The sequence below is a fragment of the Pseudomyrmex gracilis genome, unplaced genomic scaffold, assembly GCF_002006095.1.
Source record: "Pseudomyrmex gracilis isolate BER0280 unplaced genomic scaffold, ASM200609v1 scaffold_0, whole genome shotgun sequence".
In the NCBI taxonomy this organism is placed as follows: Eukaryota; Metazoa; Arthropoda; class Insecta; order Hymenoptera; family Formicidae; genus Pseudomyrmex; species Pseudomyrmex gracilis.
This window is the reverse complement of record NW_018020584.1, coordinates 4,496,085-4,515,683: the sequence shown is the minus strand read 5'-3', so window position 1 is coordinate 4,515,683 and position 19,599 is coordinate 4,496,085. Positions and strand designations below refer to the sequence as shown.

Below are 19,599 nucleotides of genomic sequence, written 5' to 3'. Positions count from 1 at the left end.
ATACTTTAATTAAGCGAATAAACCTCCGCTACATTTCAGAATTCAATTAACCGAGTGTCGCAATTTCACGCCTTCCCCTCTCCGATCCTTGGCGCTGACCGAGCTGTCCGGCAGGCGGAAGGCCGGGCGAAGCCGAAAGAAAATCGGCTCCGTTACACTGTGATTTTTAATTAGACCCGATAGTGTCTATCTCTCTGTTTCCGATAACAGGCGCGACGATGTTTTCCATAAATTCTAAAACGAGATAAAGCGATCACGAGACGTTTCGATTGCAGTAGTAATCTGACATCTCTCTCTCGTCTTCTTTTTCTTCATCGCATCTAATTTTATTTTAGCTCGCTGCTAGCTCAGTGTCAAGTTTCAAGTTTACGTTTCAGGTTTTTGCAGGCCATTCTGCAGCCGCGCGCGCGTATGCAAGGCACGTAAATGTATCAAGGCACGCGCGCTCATTATAGATCGCGATACACGCCCCTCGATCAAGTGCACTGTACGTAACTAAATAAAAACGTAAACGCCCGATCTACATGCGTGTTACGTAAAAATGTGCCCTTTCCGATTATGTAAAATTTAACCTTATAACATAGCGTTGAATGTGAAAGAGAGAGAGAGAGAGAGAGAGAGAGAGACAGAGCCGCATTTAGAAATCGCGCAATGATCGCGCACTTTGCCACCGAACAACAATGCGTATCGCGCGTAAGTACGTTCTCGTTGCTACTAATAATACACTTATTTATTCGCGAAAACTCCAACGTGACTAATAATTAGGTCATTCTTATCTCTCTCGCGAGTTGATAGATGCCGAACAAAGACTGTAAATGCAAAGTACACAATGTATTATGAAGTTTGCTGATGCGCGGTGGTAAATCTAACCGCCTCTTTCAGATAGACGAACTTCGAAAAGAAAACCAAATCCAACGAACATCCGAGAATTGTTCGTCATCCGGGAATTTAAACTTTCATTTAGATTCCGCGGCGTGCGTTTCGCGATCCTCGAAGACGCACGGACGGGGATTGCGCGTCTCAATAAGTACGCGACGTCGATCGACGATAAGGATTCCGGAGGCGACTGTCCGATAACCCGTTTTCAGAGCGAAGGAGATTGTAGCAAACGCGAGAGAGGCGCGCCGCAACTCGTTTTCGACGTTTCCGAGCGCGCGGAACTGGTGTAACAGTAGCTCGACCCGTGACGTAACGACGACGCGTCATAAGAACAGCGAGAAAAAGACGTCGCTGCCGTCTAATCTCGCCGGAAAAAATCGGGAAGGAGACGAACGAATGTCGTCTCGATCTCAATCTTCGACGAAGATTCCACCAGCTCGGTCGAAATCGCGGGAACGACCATATGCCGAGAGAGAGCCGGTTAGAAGTGGCGGGATCCGCGTGAACGCTGCACGTGCGTTTCTATTAACGCGACGTCAAATCGCGCACAAAATCGTCTCATAATCCCGGTCTCAAGCGTTACGACTTTGCGATCCCGTTCAATCTGGCGGAATGCGACGCGACGATATGGAGAACGACGGCGTAATCATTTTAGCATAATTTGCTGAATTCGGAAAATGTCTCATGAAGCTTGTTTATTTAATCCTTAATGACTATCGTGAGTGAAGTTTCACTCCATGCGAATTTTGTTTTAATGTTTAATTAAAAAACGTAACCACCGGCGAGAGAGAGAGAGAGAGAGACACTGATTTTATGGGTATCATTTACACAATCACACTTTCTTTGACAACTTTTTTATTTCTAAAACATAAACAAATATATACTGGAGTAACATTTTAGCTATTAATGTGATTTTGTACGATAGCTTTTAAGAGTTAAAGATCTTGCAGAGAAAAATGTCATCAATCCATTTGTAAAACTTAGAAAAATATTTTTTAATTAGAGAAATTTTACTTCGTCAAATCTAATCTGGCGGAGTTATATTCGTACAGCAGTTATGTTTATACAGCAGAAATGTTTATTAACACACTGTTACGGATAAAAAATTAACTACTCTGGCTTATGTCCATGCGTTCGATTTAACTCTCACTTACCACTTTGTTCTTACGGGGATTCGCGTGTCGTCAATTTCCTCACGCGTTCTTCTCTTCTTGCGTTTCCGCTCTCACGCAATTTCGCGGCGTTTTTTCCTTTTCGTCTCCCCGACGAGGCCGGTTGGCGACGCGCCGGCGAACCACGCGTTCAATCGTGCGCGCTATTTTCTCATCCGCGATGAGCCATGACGGTATTTTCAAAACAACGCGAAGAGGAAAATCTCGCCTACTTTCCCGCCTTTTCTTCTCCGAATATTCAAAAACACTGCTGTACCAATTGAATATCTTCTTCAATGCGCGCGCGTATTTCGAACAGAGCCAGAACGGTTTTGAAGAGAGAATTATTAAACGCGCGCGTGACGATTTCGATTGAACGCGGTATCCCGTACGTGACAGATAAGATGGATAAAGCTCGCGGTTGCTCGCCTGAGAGAGCCGTCGTCGTTCAAAATTTCCTCTCGCTCGCTGGCCGGCGACTCGCTCGCGAAACAGAAGAGAGACCTCCCGCGCGATTTTCTCGCCGACGTCGAGCCCCCTCTTGCGTTATTCGCGAGTGGCGCCTGGACGAAAGTGCGAGTTGCAGTTGCGCGCGCGACACGTTATCTCGCCCCGCTCTCTTCATTTCGCGCGCGCACGAGAAAAAGAAACGGTGAAACAACGTGCGCCAAACACATGTTCGATTATATTTCTATATCTGTCTAACCGAAAGCGAAGGATAATCCTTTCAGTTATTTTCTCAATATTACCGAGGATTCACACTCCCTGGTGACGAACGTTCTGCGTTTGCGCGAACCGCGATCTCGCGTCGTAGCGATGTTTCAATTTCGATTCTCTCGAAATAGCGCGCGAGAAGCGGATTTAACTAGTTTCGATACACGCGGGTAGAGATTTATGAAGCAAGTCTCCGCATCGATATGACCCGAAATTGCATGATTAAAGTGTACAACTAAATGAAAAAATAAAGATTGTTTGTCGTACGTCTCCTCAAACTGGAAAATATTAACATTTAAAATTAACAAGAGAAAAAATCGTATCGTATTTCATTCTAATAATAATAATAATACAAAAGAGACGTTTGTAATAACAATTTATCTGCAATAATTTACAAACGTATTCTACCGGGCGCGAGAGCCTCGCGTGAACACACACGTGGAAATTTAATTTATCTTCACGTGTGTTGCAAGCGTAAATTTACTGCTCATGACGTTATAATCCCTGCAAGTCGCAACGCAACGACAAGCCGCAAGGAACATAAATCGACGACGATGTCGTGTGAAACGAAATTCACAATAAACAGTTCGCGTATTGCAGCAACACAATAGCAGTAGTGAATTAATACAATAATTTATTGCTGTGACAGTTTACTTCCGATCTATTATTTACATGCGCGATAAAGCAGCTTTGATCGTATTTACACATATGTATATGTATATGCGCCTAAACGTTAGAAAGAGAGAATCTCGAAGAACTCGACTGCGAGAGGAAGTGATGGGAATCGCATCACGTGACCACGTGATTCCTCACGGACACGTTCTGACGACCATTATTGCGGGATGGTGTTTTTGATGATGCAAAGAAATGAAAGAGTCAACGCAAATGGATTTTTGTTTTCAGTAATAAAAATTCATAATTCCTCTCTTTTCAATTTTCGATAAGCGTCACCTAATACATTTGTCCTTCTTTTGTACCACATCGTATGCCGCTGTACATTCGCTGAACGAGCGCGCACATCAAGCTTCGTTCTGTGCGCCTCGTACGCATACGTACTTACGTTCCCGGGGCGCGCACACATATCGAACGTGAGTGCGTGCACGCGCGTGCGAAATGTCACGCGAGCACCGCGTCGAGAGAAAGAGACAGATAGAGAAAAAAAAAAAACACTATTTATATAATGCAAAATTCCGCATTCAAGAATTTTCTCGTCGCGCGTGCACACGTGACGTGTACAACATTTATACATTTTTGTTACACGCGGATGGTAATATAAGGCGCGAAATGCGCGCGCCCGTCCGCGCGGTCTCGCGTTCGATCGCACAACACACATACACACACACACGCAGCTTCCTCCCGATCACTATCGTGAAAACATAACGTAAGTATAACGTGCGTTTTACGTAATTGTACTACTCGGTAATATCGTAATCGTGATAGCGATAACAGCAAGGCGGCGATGAATAAGTAAATTAACGATTGCTGATGATTTTTTTGTTTTTTTTGTGTGTGTTATTATCGATGTACAGAGCACAATGAATTAGTTTTTTCTTCATTTCCTATATTGTTTCTAGATTTTTCTTCCTCCGTTCTTTACGATCGCGCGTCGCAGCGATTACGATACATTTGTATTATGTACAATGCACACGGTGTGTAACATTTTGCCTCTCTCGAACAAGGTTCGCAACGGACTTTTGTCGTCTATGTGTATACATGTAATAAAATGTACGTATATATGTACACATATATACACACACACACATACACATATATGTATATATATGTATATATATACATATATATATATACACATCTGACGGTTCTTTATCCATTCATCTGCAAAAAAACAAATTCTGATATTAACCGATTGAGAGAAAAGATAGTTGCGAAAAATATCTATTTGTGACTATTCGGGGAGCTCGAACATGGATCACTCGCTGTTGCGAGCGAGCGATTTGCCGATTTAGTTTACTGGAGGCACGTTCAGTTTACTAAAGATATTTCTCGTAAATTGATATTTTTCGTAACGATCTATTAAAATTAAGCTCGAAAATTGCCGACTCACGCGCGCATTTTAATCAGGTGTATACGTATGTACATATACGTGTATACATACTATGTGTATACGTATATACATATACATATATATACATATATGTATGTATATATATGTATATACTCGTTATATATACGTAATAGGCGTACATTTTGCGATACACTAATTTATACTGTTCCGATACCGCGATCTGTATTATAAAATTAATTCTCTATGTATAATTCGCACGCGAGAAAGTCCTGCAATCGTTTGTCTTGTCGCGTGGAACAATCACGTCACACACAGTGGTGATTTTAGATCTAGGTGTTCAGCCGAATAAAAATCGAATCACAATATTTTTGACTAAAATCAATTATTCATTGATTTTGTTTTCGATACCGATATTATTAAGTAAATTAATTAAATTAATTAATTAATTAATTAGATTATAAATTAAATTTGTACACACGCACACACTAAAATAATACATGCTTTTATATCAAATATATCACTTTGATATGAATGTATATACATTCTGTATATTCATTAGATATATATATTCTATAAATATATACATTCATATAGCTGCAATGCAGTTTACAAAATGTAAAGATATTTTTAAGTAATTCTTAATTCTTAATTTATTATTCTTTTTTTTTTTTGTTAAATCACATTATTGCTTTTCTGTGCTTCCCTTTTTTTAGGAACGTTTAGAAAATATACAATGGTTTTTACAATATATTCATCAGCCGGAATACTTGCTTCCCACTTAGATTACTAGAAACCACCACACAGTGCGTCAGTCGGAATTGGTTTCGTGTTACTTACTGGTGTGCTTCGTAAAGCGCTTTTTGCAAAACAATCATCAACTAAACGACAACTAAATTCCATTTATACAAAAACTAGCTGTGGCAGACGCGTTCTCTTTCATACATTAATCAAATAATAATCCTCTGTTTCAAATAATAAATGTATTAATAATTAGTTCATCTAACAGTGAGTTAATTGTTGCTCTCTTAATGTGTATATTAATCCACACAAAATAAAAATCCACAAAGTAACCTCATTAGACGTCTAATTAAATATTGAATAGAGTTGTGAAATGGATATTTAATAAGATTTTTATTCTGTGTGGAAATAAAATCGCAACGAGACTGCAGCGAGCAGAGACCTCGTAATTTTCACGACAGCTTAATTCTATATATTCTGTTATTATCTCGTTTCGTAATATTCTATATAGAGTATATAGAGTATATAGAGTACATAGAGTGTATACTTTATATACTCTATATATACACGGTTCATTCTCTGCGCACCATTATCAGCGCGATGACATGGTGTGTCGCGTAAATTATTATTATTATTATTATTATTATAATTCACACACATTCTTCCTCTTCCGCTTATTTATATATATATATATACATTTGTCGCGAGAATATGCAAGAAAATATTTCTCTGAATTGTGAATTAATTCAAGTTGTATATCTTTGGATGCGGCCAAAAATAGATTTAACTAACACGAGTCCGTAGGTGGGATTCTTCCGGTGGATCAAAGACGGCCAATCGCGGTGTAACCGTTGATTAGACTTGAAAAATGTCATTGTTGTTTCTTCGAACGACAATCATTACCGCGAAAAACAAAACCTACGTACATATTAAAATTAATAAAATCGATACAGTCTACTTTACGAATATATTATATACAAACAACTTAATATACGACACGTTACTTAAGTAACAGGTGTTATCGCGCCTAATAATGAATGATTAAAAAAATACATGTATTAATAATATAATTAATACAATATTAATACATTAATTAATATATGTATTAATATATATATTTAATATACACATCACAAAAACGTCATAATTAAAAAACGTGCGTCCAATCATCAACGTATTGACCGATCCTTGTTCCAAGCTACATATATTACAATTCCTATGATGTAGATTAATAATTTATTCAGGATTACTCGATATGCATGTGCAAGAGCATTTTTTTAGTTTAATATTTTTTTTCTTTCTTTATCTATACATATATATGTGTGTATATATATATATCTTGTATATATATACATACATACTGTTTGATCGATACTGATTAGGTTAATAAAACACTCTATCTATATTGTTCACTAGTACATGTAGGCAACTAAGTATCTGTATACCTGATGGCATTTTCATAATATTGCTTGTAAATTTTCAACTACAAAAAGAAACAAGAATTCAAGAGTTTGTACACAAGGAATTCTAATTGTTAAGTACAATAAAAATTCCATCAGGTACCGCCACTAATTTGTGCTTCATCGATTAAGTATATATAACAAAGAAGTACGTTTCTGAGACCTCAAAATAGCAGCCCTATCACAGTGTGGCTCGGAGTGAAGGCGATTTTTTGTCCATTTGAAAAACGACCAAGAAGTACTTTATAAAACAGACTCTATTTGCTTGATCTCCTTTTCGGGTGGGTCCAAAGGTGACGGCGCAGTTTCCACTATCTCCGGTATTTCGTCCTCGTTTTCTTCTTCGATATCCTCGTCAATAGGAGTGAGGGCATCTAATATCACAGGTTGAGTCTTCGAAAAAAAAAAAAATAAACAAAGAATTTCATTTGTGGAACATTCTATCAACGTATTTACAACGCAGTGTAATTTTTAATAGGTCATGTTCTCACCTGCGGTGTGGTGCACCGTTTCATAGCAGGGGCCATGAAACTAGTAATGGTGCTTACAAGGAAGAAGAACCCTGCCATGAAAAACGGGATGCTGTAACTTTGCGTCGCATCGTAAACCGCGCCCGCTAAGGGTGAGCCAACTATAGCGGCGGCGCCTCTGAAGAGAATTAAAAGGCCGAAAGCGTTCGTTAGCTTATCTAATCCCAGAAGATCCACCAGGATGATTGACGTTAATGAGATATATCCAGCTGAAAATTTGTAATTAAAAAATATAAAAGAAATATTCAAACTTTCGAACCTCCGCAGTCAAAAAATTGGACGTTCGCAGTTGAAACCTGAGAGATCGAGAGAGTTTCAACTGCGTTTCAAAACAAAAAGTGAGGATACTTACATATTGCTATTCCAAAAAATATGCTCATGGCAATATAAGCGGCGTAACTATGGCAGAATGGCGTGGAAGCTACCGCGACGGTAGATATAATTAAGCAAATGTTGTTCAACAATAAGGAGTCTACTTGCGGGAAGTCCGCGACGTAACCACATGCCACACGACCTATGGTGTTTGTTATTCCGATGATCGACAGCAAGAAAGACGCAGAGTTGCTTTCGATTCCCTTAAAAAAAAAAACAGAAACAAAGTCATTGAACAATATTCTGTAACAATCTAATGTAATAAAGATTAAGAATCAAAACGCACAAATAACGAACAAATAACTTACATCTAAGACTGCAGCATCCACCAAGTATACAAAGGGAACATACAATCCGGCCATACCAAACACGTTGCTAATACCGATCAAAAGAAAAACAGGATCCTTCAACAAGGACATGTCCATCATAGTCGCTAGAGCTTCCTTGAATGAGTCTGGTAGGACCAAACAAGGACACAGAGGTTCTGCAAGACAAAAAAATATTCACATCAGTTTCGAAATAGAATTGAATTTGTATCATCGCTTGATGAGCGTCCGATGATGTGTACATACGTTGCGGCGCTTTCTCCACATCGGGGTCTTTCAGGTTCAAGTCTCCACGCATGGACTTTGGGATAGATATAACGCTCTGACGATAATTGGCAAGGGATTTCTGGCTTTGGTATTCTGGTAAATTGACTACGCTACCACTGTAGAAAATATCTTTTCTCGACAAGGGACGGACGATCAGTGGCTTCTCCTTTGGGATACTAGTTTTACTCGTACTAAAGGTAATACTCTCGCCGTCCTGCAACAGATGCGCGCTGTATCATCATGTCGGTATTATTACGAACAAAATTTGTTCCGAATTACGTTCAATTTTTGTCACTTACGTCAACCTCAGCGTTGTTGTTACGCGATCCCAGCATACTGCTCGTGGATAATCTCAGATGCAGACTCTTTCTGATATCTCCGTTTGAGTTTAGCGTCGTCCTCGAGTTCTTTATTGCACTAAGGCTAGGCTTGTATCGCTCTCCCGTGCTCGTTTTACGGATTCTATCGAAAAATGGCACTGAGCCGTTTTTAGGCAACCCTTGAACGTGAGTTGTAAAAGCCGGCTGGGACGCGTTTCTGGGGAGTACCGCCTTGTTAAACTCGCTCTCCGGTTTCTCCGCGTCTTTTATCGTATCTTTGGTTTCGTCGATATTCTTCTTGCTTTTGGACTTGTTAGAGCTGTTCTTCAGGTCCAGATTGCTGCCGCTGTCGCTGGTGTGTCCACTGGAAGAGTGCTCGTGCACCTTCACTTCAGATATAGTGGGGAGGGTTGGCACCGTCGGAACTGGTGTTAAAGGAGTTCCTTTAATATCACGGGTATTCAATGAAGCATATATCATTTTTTTTATACCGATCACGCACGAATCACGTGATTACCAAACTGACGACATGAGTTTGGTAATCATCAGGACTCGAAGCGAGAGGAGTCCCTTACCAGGCACTAATTGATCTAAATTGAAGCTGGAATGAACACCGGGATCAATATTGATAGGCATCTTCATTCTCTTTTCCATGGATCCGTCCGGCAGCTGTACCATAAAGTACGAGCCGCCGATGCTGCCGCGTTCCATCTGAAACCTCTTCTCCTCGGCCATTCTTTGTAACAACGGCTTGACGGACGACGCTTTGGGGTACTCGAGGGGTCTCATCAGAGCGCCGAATACCTAAAAATCATCTATTGGAATTATCAGATATACGGAATGTCGATCTCGATTCGACAGCGCTCTGTGTATATCACTCCCTTTTTTGCGGCGAGAAGCAGCGAGCGAGAGAGAGAGAGAGACAGATCTCTCTCACAACTTACCGCGCAGTTAAAAATAAGGCCTGCGAGGATCAGATTCGCTCCCTTCCAGCTGTACGTTTCTAGCAGCATGGTAGCAAGCGGTGCGAACGCAAACGTGCCGAATCCGGAGCCGCATACAGCGATACCAGTGGCCAGTGATCTCTTTGTTTCAAAGTAATATCCTACGCAAACCACTGCGGGAAGATATATCAAACCGAATCCGATCCCTGAAAGGAACAATCGCGGTGAAGAACAAGAGCGAGAATTGCGGCGAGGAGTGTCTATGTACACGTCGAACGTGAATAATATTACGCACCTCCCATTACACCGTACGTCAGCATGAGCATGTTAACGCTACTCGAAAATATTGATAGTACAAATGCAGCGGCGCCTAAGAAACTTCCTGCCATACAAACAGCTCTACAGCCATATTTATTCGTTAAAGCACTAACAACAGGACCTACGGGATAAAAGGGAAAAGTTAATACATATATAATTAATACGTGTATATATATTGTGCATTTTTTTTCCATAAGTAAGACACATCGATAACGACTATGTATAAACGTATATTTTTAATTTCTTCTTAATTTTAATACAAGTCTTATATCAGAAGCCATTATAATGTAAACAGTCGCATTATGTCTCTTTTCTGTGAAGATAAAAGCGTACACGCGAGAAATAAGTATATATATTATATTGTGAAATAACAATTTTTTTTTATATTAAGTATTTCAATAAAGAACGAAATGAGTCATTGTTTGCTCGGGAAAAGCAATTTTCGTAACAGAGAAACGTCTATATTTTTATCGATATAATACCGGTCTATAAATAAAAACTTTTATATAAAATATTTCCGTGCTTACCAGCACTGAGGTACATTCCAGAAAGTAACGAACCAACCCAAGCCGTCTTGCCCTTTCCCTCACCGAAGTAAGTAACAAATTCCCCGAGAAAGACGCCGAATGTATAGGCGATACCGTCCACTATCATGTTGCACATAAACGACGCGAATACCACCACCCAGCCGTAACCACCGTCCGGTGGTGGCGGTATGTCGTGGTACTCGCACAACGAACCCCCTTCATCATCCGGCGAAGCCTCATCGCCACCCGGTGCGTCGGTCCCCGTTAACCTCGACTGTTCCTCTACGGAGTACTCGCTCTCCGTCTGAAAAACAAAAACGAGACACACGGTGATATACTTTGCGTGATTAAAAGTTACTTTATGCCTTGTAAATTACATGGCGTGTAAAGTTTGTTATAAAACGTGTCTTAAACTAACAAGGTCAACACGAGCCTGTACGCTGAATGTTTGTGCAATTATGAATTCATTTTCTACCTCCCATAAATCGTGTAAAATACGACGTAATACGTCGACGTTAAATTTAATTCGACAATTCACATAAAATGTTTGTTTCGCGTCGCGAATATGTGAAATATTCAAATTAGCCCTCCATGAAAATTAATAACTCCATTTCGCAAAATAGACACCTCGGCCAGAAGTCGAACCTGAATTTCCCGTGCGAGAAAAAAAATGTGTGTCTTATTTTCTCCAGAAAATGATCTTTATACGTATCGAGTTCGAAAATAAGCTATTCGTGTTTATTCATATAAGTTGTATACATATTGGTAAAATATAATACAGAAAATGAATAATACGTGAACAACAAATTATGTAATCATAAATTATAGCACAAGAACAAAGAACAAATGAGTAACGCATTACATGTTAGTAAAATATAGCACAAAAAATGAATAATAAGTGAGTATTAAATTACGCGACTCTCACCGCGACCAACGTAACTGAAAACTTTTTCTGCGTTAACAATTTAATTAGGTGTAATTTTGCGTTAACATGTGCTTAGAACATTAGGTGTATCTTTTCAATAATTTTGCAGAAAAACACACGCATGAAAAAAACCTACCATGGCTTTTGCAACCGCGAGAACGCGCGTTGCACTCGCCTTGAGTGAGACTTTGCCGTTTACCTTGAATACTCGGAGAAAAAGACTGCTTTCGTTGTCGATGCACAAACAAGTGCTTATTCTCTAATCATTGACTTACGAAATGGAGTAGATTATATACTACTTATTTTTTATCACCCATAAAGCGATATCGCCTCTAGATACATCGAGATAGAAGTGCGTGTGCAGATAAGAATCAAAATCGACGAAAAATTGAAGTCAGTAATTCGCAATAAATTCGTTCTTGCTTTATTTTTTTTAACACAGACTGTGTTCGCACCGAGATTCTATTTTTTCACACAAATTTCTCAATACGTTATAAAAAAATTCATATAAATTTTATTAATGTATATTTTTGTATGTAATTAATGTATGTAATTGATGTGTATTTTATATATCGCAAAAATATAACGCGCGTTTAATTTTTCGATTTTATTCGCTCTCTTTTTCCTCGGCTTTTCTTTGTACAAAAATATATTTCGAAGAACGCTCGAAAGAAATTACGTTTAATCTTCTTCGCAAAAATGAGTCAGTTTCTCGAATACTCACACGTATACGCACACGTATACGTACACGTACACACACACAAAAGAAAAGAGGAAATCTGAGAATACGCGCATATGCAAAATCGCGCTTGACAACGACGACGGTAGATTTCGGTGATATTGCGATGTGATAAAACGCGCATACGAGTTCTGATGAAATTATCGTGTAACGCGAGATCGAAACCGCCGGGTGCTATAAAATGATCTCATAACGCAAACGCTAGCATAGATATTAAATAGCTATCCGTGACTTAATCAGGCTACATCTATAGCCACAAGGTGATGTGTCGCCCGTATAGAATGCAACGCGCCGCGAGATCACGTTGATAAAGGAACGGTTGTTTTTGATCCGAGAGAGAACTGCGTTCTCCATAATTGTAATTAAGCTTACCACGGAGTGATTTAACACGTGAACACATTATACGAGGAAAAACGATACATCGAATTAAATCGACATTTTCTTGTTAATTTGTTTTTTATTTCTTTTCTCGCGTAATTAGCGCATTTTTTTGGAAAATTTTTATCAATTATCTACAAAAGACATTTTAATAGAAGATTAAAAAAATATTATTTTTGTGTTTGAAAACTATCAATACATTCCAAGTATTTATTTAATCATTTGTGAGCGTGAATAATAGAGAAAATATTACTTGTATTATTGATTGTGGAAAAAATAAAGTTTTTTTTTTACTCATTCAATATCGTTTTGAATTCGTGCACATCGATCAATATTGTCTAAAAATTCATTCAAGTGTTTAATTCGATTATTATTACGTTGTGTGTGTGTGTGTGTGTGATCACGTAGGGTTTTCGTCTTTAATGAAAAAAAGGACGAGCTATTAATATCAGAGATATTAATATCGTGACTATTGAGAAGGGCAATATCGAACTGCGCCCACGCAGCACGATCGAACTCGTTTTGGCATTTACAGGTTCTCATGTTTAAATTATATAAGGCTGTCGAGATGTCACACAACTAATCGGAGTAATGAGCACTCGTGTGTCAATATATATCGGAGATAATTAAATAACTTATAATACACCATGTGTACGTATCAAAAACTACCGTAAAATCATTTTAACGAGCAAACAAATATCGGCATAATTAATCTTACGATTCTGTCTCTTACGCAACGCATTGTTAATACAAGTTTCGCAATAAGCATTAAAACCTGCTCGTTGCGAAGAATTACGAATCTCGATACGAAAAAAGGGAGAGGATTCTACGAACTTTTATTTTTGATTTTTCGACGACAATTCTCGTAGAATCGAACGTGAAATGTTGCATTTTCAATTTCAACGCGGGAGACAAGAAGAGATCGTTGCAGTCCTATAGTCGTGAATTTGGATCAACGACCTCGCGCGTGTTGTCTTCGCGGTCGCAAAGACGAATTTAAATGCATCGCGCGCGCGCGCGCGCTCGCGCTCGCGCGCATGACTTGGCCGAGCGGAAGGTCACAGCTGATCAGCTGATCGCGCGCCGCTGGCTGTCATTCCGATCGCGCCACCCCACGACGATAGGCGCGAAGCTCTCCTTTTTCTCTCTCTCTCATCGGTCTCTTCGCGAAAAGAATCCGACCTTGCCGTTTTCTCCGCTTGGTATTATCAACCGCGCGGTATGTATACGCACTTGCGCATTATTGTAACGCGCGTACACGGGGACACGCAAACGCGTGCGTTTTCTCCTCAATCAGCCGCATTGGACTGTCAAGGCTAAATCACGTGTGTGTCGTCTTCACGCAAAAGAGAACTTTATTCGCGACTGCGCCAGCAAACCAATCATCATCATCATCATCATCATCATCATCATCATCATCATCATCATCATTCGGAGCGGCTGTGTTTTCACCGGGTTAATAGACTACGCTTAAATTGCATGCAAATTGCCGGCTCGCTCCGACTGGATTGCGTAGAAATCGATAGTACCCACGAAATAGAAAGCGTATTGTAGAAAATGAATTGCATTCCGCGTGTGTATACGTACGTAGACCAGGAATTTTGTTGCGAACGTTCTTATGGTGTATCTCTCGAGGAGAGATTGTAAAACGGCGCGAAAGTAAAACGTAACTTTTCTCGGAACGAAAGATAAGATAAAAATATCCTAAAGGTCCTTTCTGAGAAGATTGTTCTGTTTATTAGAATTCTCAGACGTCTCTCGTCGTGTATGTCCGGCGAGTAAGTCACGTATAGCGAAACCAGATTACAGGCTCCAGCAGCTGCAAAACGGAGCAACGGAGAACGGGTGAGAAAAGAAGGAAGGTAGAGAGGAAGGACGAAAGGTGGGACAAGTTTTGCACGCTTAACCGACACAACACACACACACACACACACACACATACATGACTCTATCCTCTCTTCCCTTCTGCATGTTGCGTGTAACTATACAAACCGTACCGAGCTGATTTTGCGGACGCGACGAGAGCCGTACTGGCTGTACTGCGACTTGTTGAGCGACACACGCGACATTCTATTGGAATCGCCTTAAATCGTCAGTCACACGCTCTTCTTACTCTCCGGCAAACTTTCTTGGCCTTCTCGTTCTTTTGCAATTCGCTCGCTCGCTCGCTCTTTCGCTCGCGGTCGCAACCACGTTCTATTTTCGAGCGCGCGGAGACGCGACGCGAGACGCGGCGCGATGCGAGCGACTCGGCGCGCACCCCTCGTGGATTTGTCGCCGCGGATTTTTCCCCTGTATCTTCCGTACACGTCAGTTTTCTTCCGTACACCGCCTCACTTTGTCACTCTGTTCTCTCTTTCTCTCTCTCTCTCTCTCTTTCTCTCTTTCTCGATCCGCCCGTCCAACGTTCACTCGTCGTAGTCCGCTGCCATGTCGTCTACGAATCACACTGACGCTGATACCTACTGCCGCATTCGCATCGTCAGCACTTCTCTGGCTCGCTTAGCGCACTGCCAACGCGCGCAGCGCGCGTTGCGCCCGTACCCGACAACTCCGAGGCGACGATGATGGTGGGAGAGACTTGATACTCTTCGAGGAGAGTGCCCTGCGTAGCACGAGGACGAGAGATATAGGTATCCCCGATATGATATTCTCGATATACGAACACGTCAATTTTGTCGATGAATCAGTAATTTGTTGTGATCCTTTTCAGGTTTCCTGTAAATAATTTTGTTCAAAACGCTTGTTACGTTTGTCTTTCTCACAGACGCGGCGACGCACGTGCGCACGTGCGAAGTGATTCACGTGCTGCGACGCGAACAAAGATGCGTTGTGCGGTACGTCCGCACGACGAACTGTCTTGTTCTCGTCACGTTGTTTAGTCACGTCGATATGTGAATAAAATCTTCGTTTTATTTACGCCACCGAGATTTCTGAATTTTTCGCGGTCAGCGTCGGAATCATCGTCGATCGAACGAATTCTCGTCTGGAGCAACAAGCGTCCTGCCGTACTGTCCCGCGACGATCGTCGCGAACAACGTTTCGTCGCAAATATCGATTCGTGATGCACACGAGTTGCGAGCACGTGTCCGACCGCGAGTGGCTTTTTCTTGACTTTTTTTTAAATTGCGCTTGAGACGCGAAACGCTAATTACGAGATTGTTTCGCACGATTTTGCACAGGGTGTGGTCTTTAAAGAGCAAATTTTTTAATATTTCAACGCTATTTTAATTTTTCATATTTTTAACACACTTTTCGCGGAGCAAATAGCTTGTGTGAAAAAACCACACAAACGTACGCAAGTTCAAATTAATTCAGAGAGTCACTTGAAAATCAAAATCATGCATCTGTCACTTCCTGCGACACATTGTAATATGCAAAACGATGTCCACGTCGCACCGACGTTAAAAAAGGAAATAGCGCGATAACACTAACGCGCTGCAAATGCGGTATCGATCGGGTTTTCTCTCAAAAACAATAATTTTCTCGTTTCCGACGCGATGAGAAGATCTCGAAATCTCGCGCGCCTACATCCGCCTCGAGAATCGATCTCGCGCAAAAAGCGGTCTCGAGACCTTCGCTAAAGTAGGTCTCGACACGTGCGAACGTTATACGGACGTTAAAATCGCGGATAATTCACTATTGTCGCCGAGTGTGATCCTCTCGAAAATCAGAACAACCGAGAACTTGTGCCGAGAACAACGCCGCGTTCGGCGCCCGTTACGAGCGTACGGCGCTACTATACACCGCGAATGTTCGCCGCGTCGCAGCGCAAATTCTATTTATACGCGGTGACTCTCGAAGCCCGTCGAAACTTCCGAAGCGAACAAAGCGTGGCGCGCCCTTTTCTGCGCTTTGTTTACTAAAATCGTCGATTAACTTCTTTCCTGTATGATACGTCGAGAGAGAAGAGCGGAACGATCGTTCAGGCTGAGCGTCGCGAGCTGAATCGCTCGCCATCCGAGGAACAACTTCGGCAAAAGAAAAAACAGAATCGTTTTTCGATCGAGATCCGCGCACGCTACCACGTGCACTCCGGAAATTATTCCGGAGCAAGTCGAGGTGAGTTTCTTCGCAAATTTGTCATAAAGCATGATTTTTTTTTGAGAGAAAAAAAATTCACATGGACATGCGGGCGTCATGTGTTGTTGTTTGCGTCAATTACCGATGAGAAGAAGACGGAGATGCAGAGCACATTCGTTCTACGCGTGAAAGCGCGGCACTGCGCGATGCGCAAGGCTCACCTACATGCACTGGATGTATATGCTGCTACACGCCACACTCTCGATCATGCGTACGCGTCCCCACTGAAATTGCGCGGCGTGTCACGGCAAACGAGGCATACCGCTCTTTTACCGATGTCAAAGGACGCGCTCGCGCGCGCGCTGAGTTTTCCAGCGCGCGTCATCCGCGCCGTCGCCTCGCGGGAGGGGAGTTTCTTCGCAGTGACGTTTCGCAATTCCCGAGACCCTAGCGCTCACACGCTATCTCCCCCCCAGAAAAATTTCATTTTCGCGCGACTTCTAAACATTTCTCTTGTCTTTCAATACAGCAAAAAATTTTCCCTCAAACATAGAATCGTTCGAAATTTGTTGTATCGTCTCTCGTGAGCGCGAAAATAAATTGTCTTTTCGGAGATATTCGTTCGTTGCGAATTCCTGGAGCTTTGACCTTTCGGTAAATTAAATTTCGCTTCAGTGGTAATCTCTGGAATAGATTTGTTTGGAAGCGAAGAAGATGGGTCAGCTCTCGATCAAGCGAGGTCTACTTTATGGACCTGCTGCGTTATGGGTATCTCTGAATGAGCTAGTTTGTTTGACGCGTTCATTTTCGCTACGGCCAATAGCGATTCATTATAATTCCTCCGCGCGAGAGACTGTCATGCACAATAACGAGACGTATATGAGATCGAGACCTCACAAGAAGCTACTCTAAATGTGTTTCTTGACGATACGTTCGGCGCCGTTCGATATTAATACGCGCGACAAAAATCACACAGCCGAAAATTAACAAACGTACAATAAGAAAATTCACATTTTCATGTTGCTACACGTTATTGAAGTTTCTAATTGCGATGATCAAATAAGAGATAAGACTTACGACGAAGCACTCGTGATGCTGGTCGTCCGAATTGGCCATTTTGGCGTATGTCGCGACACGATAAGCCCGTTTTCTCTGTCAACCGTGACGAAAATCACGGGCGAGAGAAAATTCCGGCTTTATTCCGGCGAGTCTCAGATGGAGCGACAGAACCTCGTTGCAACGATGAGCGAAACAACAAATCGCGGAACAATGTTCAAAAGTTGATGGCGACGAGCGCAGCAGCCTGCCGCGAACTCCGGTCGCACGCGAAACACTATGTGACCGCGGCACGCAGCGCGATGTTCATGCGGCTCACTGATGTTCTCTCTGTGACGTTTTATGAATTAATTAGATAATAACCAGCGACAATTAGAGCCGAACGCACGGACGCATGAAAACACCATCTGCTTCTCATCTCCGCGGAAAAGTTTCCCGACGACGAGTCTTCGCGGTCTGACATGACGAACGCGAAACAAACGATTCAATTGGCAACGATAAGCGTCGCGGCTTTCGCGCGCGCGCGCGCGCGTGTGTGCGTGTGTGTGTGTGTGTTCACAATTCAATTAAAATCCTCTCTGGGAAACTTTTTCAAAATATATCGCTAATCGGTTTCTCATACGCGTGTAGTTTTGTGTACAAATTTGTTTTATAAATTGCATATCTTGCGCTCCAAACCGGAGCAATTGTATAATTCCGTGAAATATTTCAAAACGATATCGTTGTAAATCGAAAAAAATTTATAAATTTCGTGAAATATCATTTCAAAAACGATATTTTGTGAAATTTATAATTTTTCCAGTTTGCGAAATCGCGCTGCAATATAACGTGCGTGCAGACGCGGTAGTTTTAAGTGGAGAATTGTCTCCATATTTAACTTCTGCTCGAGAAAGAACAGATCAAGACAGATCACGATAATTGACATTGCGTGTTTGTCCGCGATAATGTTCAAATCGATACGAGAGACAGTATCGACAAAAAAATGCCGACAAAACAATAGTAGTTTTTACACCTAGTAGTTTGTTCGATAGCGATAGTTTAAAATATGTCACAAAAAGCTGATAAAAATTGAGACGTGACCAAAACTTCAAAAACGATAAGTCTCGAAAAAGAGAATAATCATCGTCATTATCTCGCGCTCGAATTGTGACGAGATTCGTTGTGTTCCACATTTGTGTTTCCGTTTGCGTACATGTATATTATTTAATCGCGAGTTTGCCGAGTTGTTGTTTTGCCTGCGGCAATTGCGATATTTGGAACTTTGCGATGATGATTGCGCTCGAAAATAAAGAGCAACGAACGACGAGCGCAGTTGATGAGTCACATTATGTTGTTTATGCATGCGTTCTAATTACTCCAACCTTATTGAACACTTTGTGTGCCGCCTCTTGATAGTGTGGCTCAAGAGTCGTCCGCGGCACTTCCGTGACTGTGTCTTCTCGCAATGAGCGAGTTTATTTCTCGCAGATCATACGATCGTAGAATCAAAATCCTCGGAAGTAAAAAGGTAGCTTTCGAGCGTCTATGATTTTGTTTTAAAACCTCAATTCTCTTGATAGAGAACAGCAGTTAAGAGACATGTTTTTCGACTGTAACTCATCGTCGTACGCAGATAATGATCATTTTGAGATCTTCGATTCGCTTTGTCGCGTCGCGATACCTTCCTTTACGTAATCGGGAGCACAACGACCGTGAAACAATCGACGTGATTGGGAGTTTAATCGACGAAAACTAATCTGAGACAGAGAGGGAGAGAGACAGAGAGAGAGAGAGAGAGAAAAAAACACAATATCTAATATATATATCTGTTGGACAGATACACAGTTTGTCCGGAAAGTTCCCGGACTGATTTTTTCTAGCGCGGGTAAGCGGCGCTATCGAGCGGTCAACGCTGGAACTACTTAGT

The 19,599-nt window shown here is 41.4% G+C and overlaps 2 protein-coding genes across 7 annotated transcripts in view; both read right to left on the bottom strand.

Annotated features, from left to right (window-relative positions):
- The window catches only part of LOC109861870 (monocarboxylate transporter 12), a 32,520-nt gene extending 29,980 nt beyond the window's left edge, over positions 1 to 2,540 (bottom strand). Inside the window, exon 1 of the mRNA XM_020441842.1 lies at positions 2,034 to 2,540. The gene's annotated coding sequence lies outside the window, so the exon portion shown is untranslated. The remainder of the gene's footprint in view (positions 1 to 2,033) is intronic.
- Positions 2,541 to 4,241: 1,701 nt separating this feature from the next.
- LOC109852936 (monocarboxylate transporter 12) overlaps positions 4,242 to 19,599 on the bottom strand; it is a 21,563-nt gene continuing 6,205 nt past the window's right edge. For 2 of the 6 annotated variants that reach the window (XM_020424611.1, XM_020424949.1), the window contains exons 2-11: positions 10,573 to 10,876; positions 10,023 to 10,166; positions 9,728 to 9,933; positions 9,359 to 9,587; positions 8,763 to 9,226; positions 8,443 to 8,677; positions 8,179 to 8,354; positions 7,851 to 8,073; positions 7,460 to 7,707; positions 4,242 to 7,361 (exon numbers count right to left, since the gene is read on the bottom strand). In XM_020424611.1, coding sequence (XP_020280200.1) covers positions 7,212 to 7,361; positions 7,460 to 7,707; positions 7,851 to 8,073; positions 8,179 to 8,354; positions 8,443 to 8,677; positions 8,763 to 9,226; positions 9,359 to 9,587; positions 9,728 to 9,933; positions 10,023 to 10,166; positions 10,573 to 10,876 — 2,379 coding nt within the window. In that variant the 3' untranslated portion in view covers positions 4,242 to 7,211. Of the gene's footprint in view, positions 7,362 to 7,459; positions 7,708 to 7,850; positions 8,074 to 8,178; positions 8,355 to 8,442; positions 8,678 to 8,762; positions 9,227 to 9,358; positions 9,588 to 9,727; positions 9,934 to 10,022; positions 10,167 to 10,572; positions 10,877 to 11,633; positions 11,724 to 14,611; positions 14,849 to 17,714; positions 17,814 to 19,599 lie in introns of those variants that run through there. The other 4 variants (XM_020424855.1, XM_020424770.1, XM_020425033.1 and 1 more) reach the window with 4 other exon arrangements.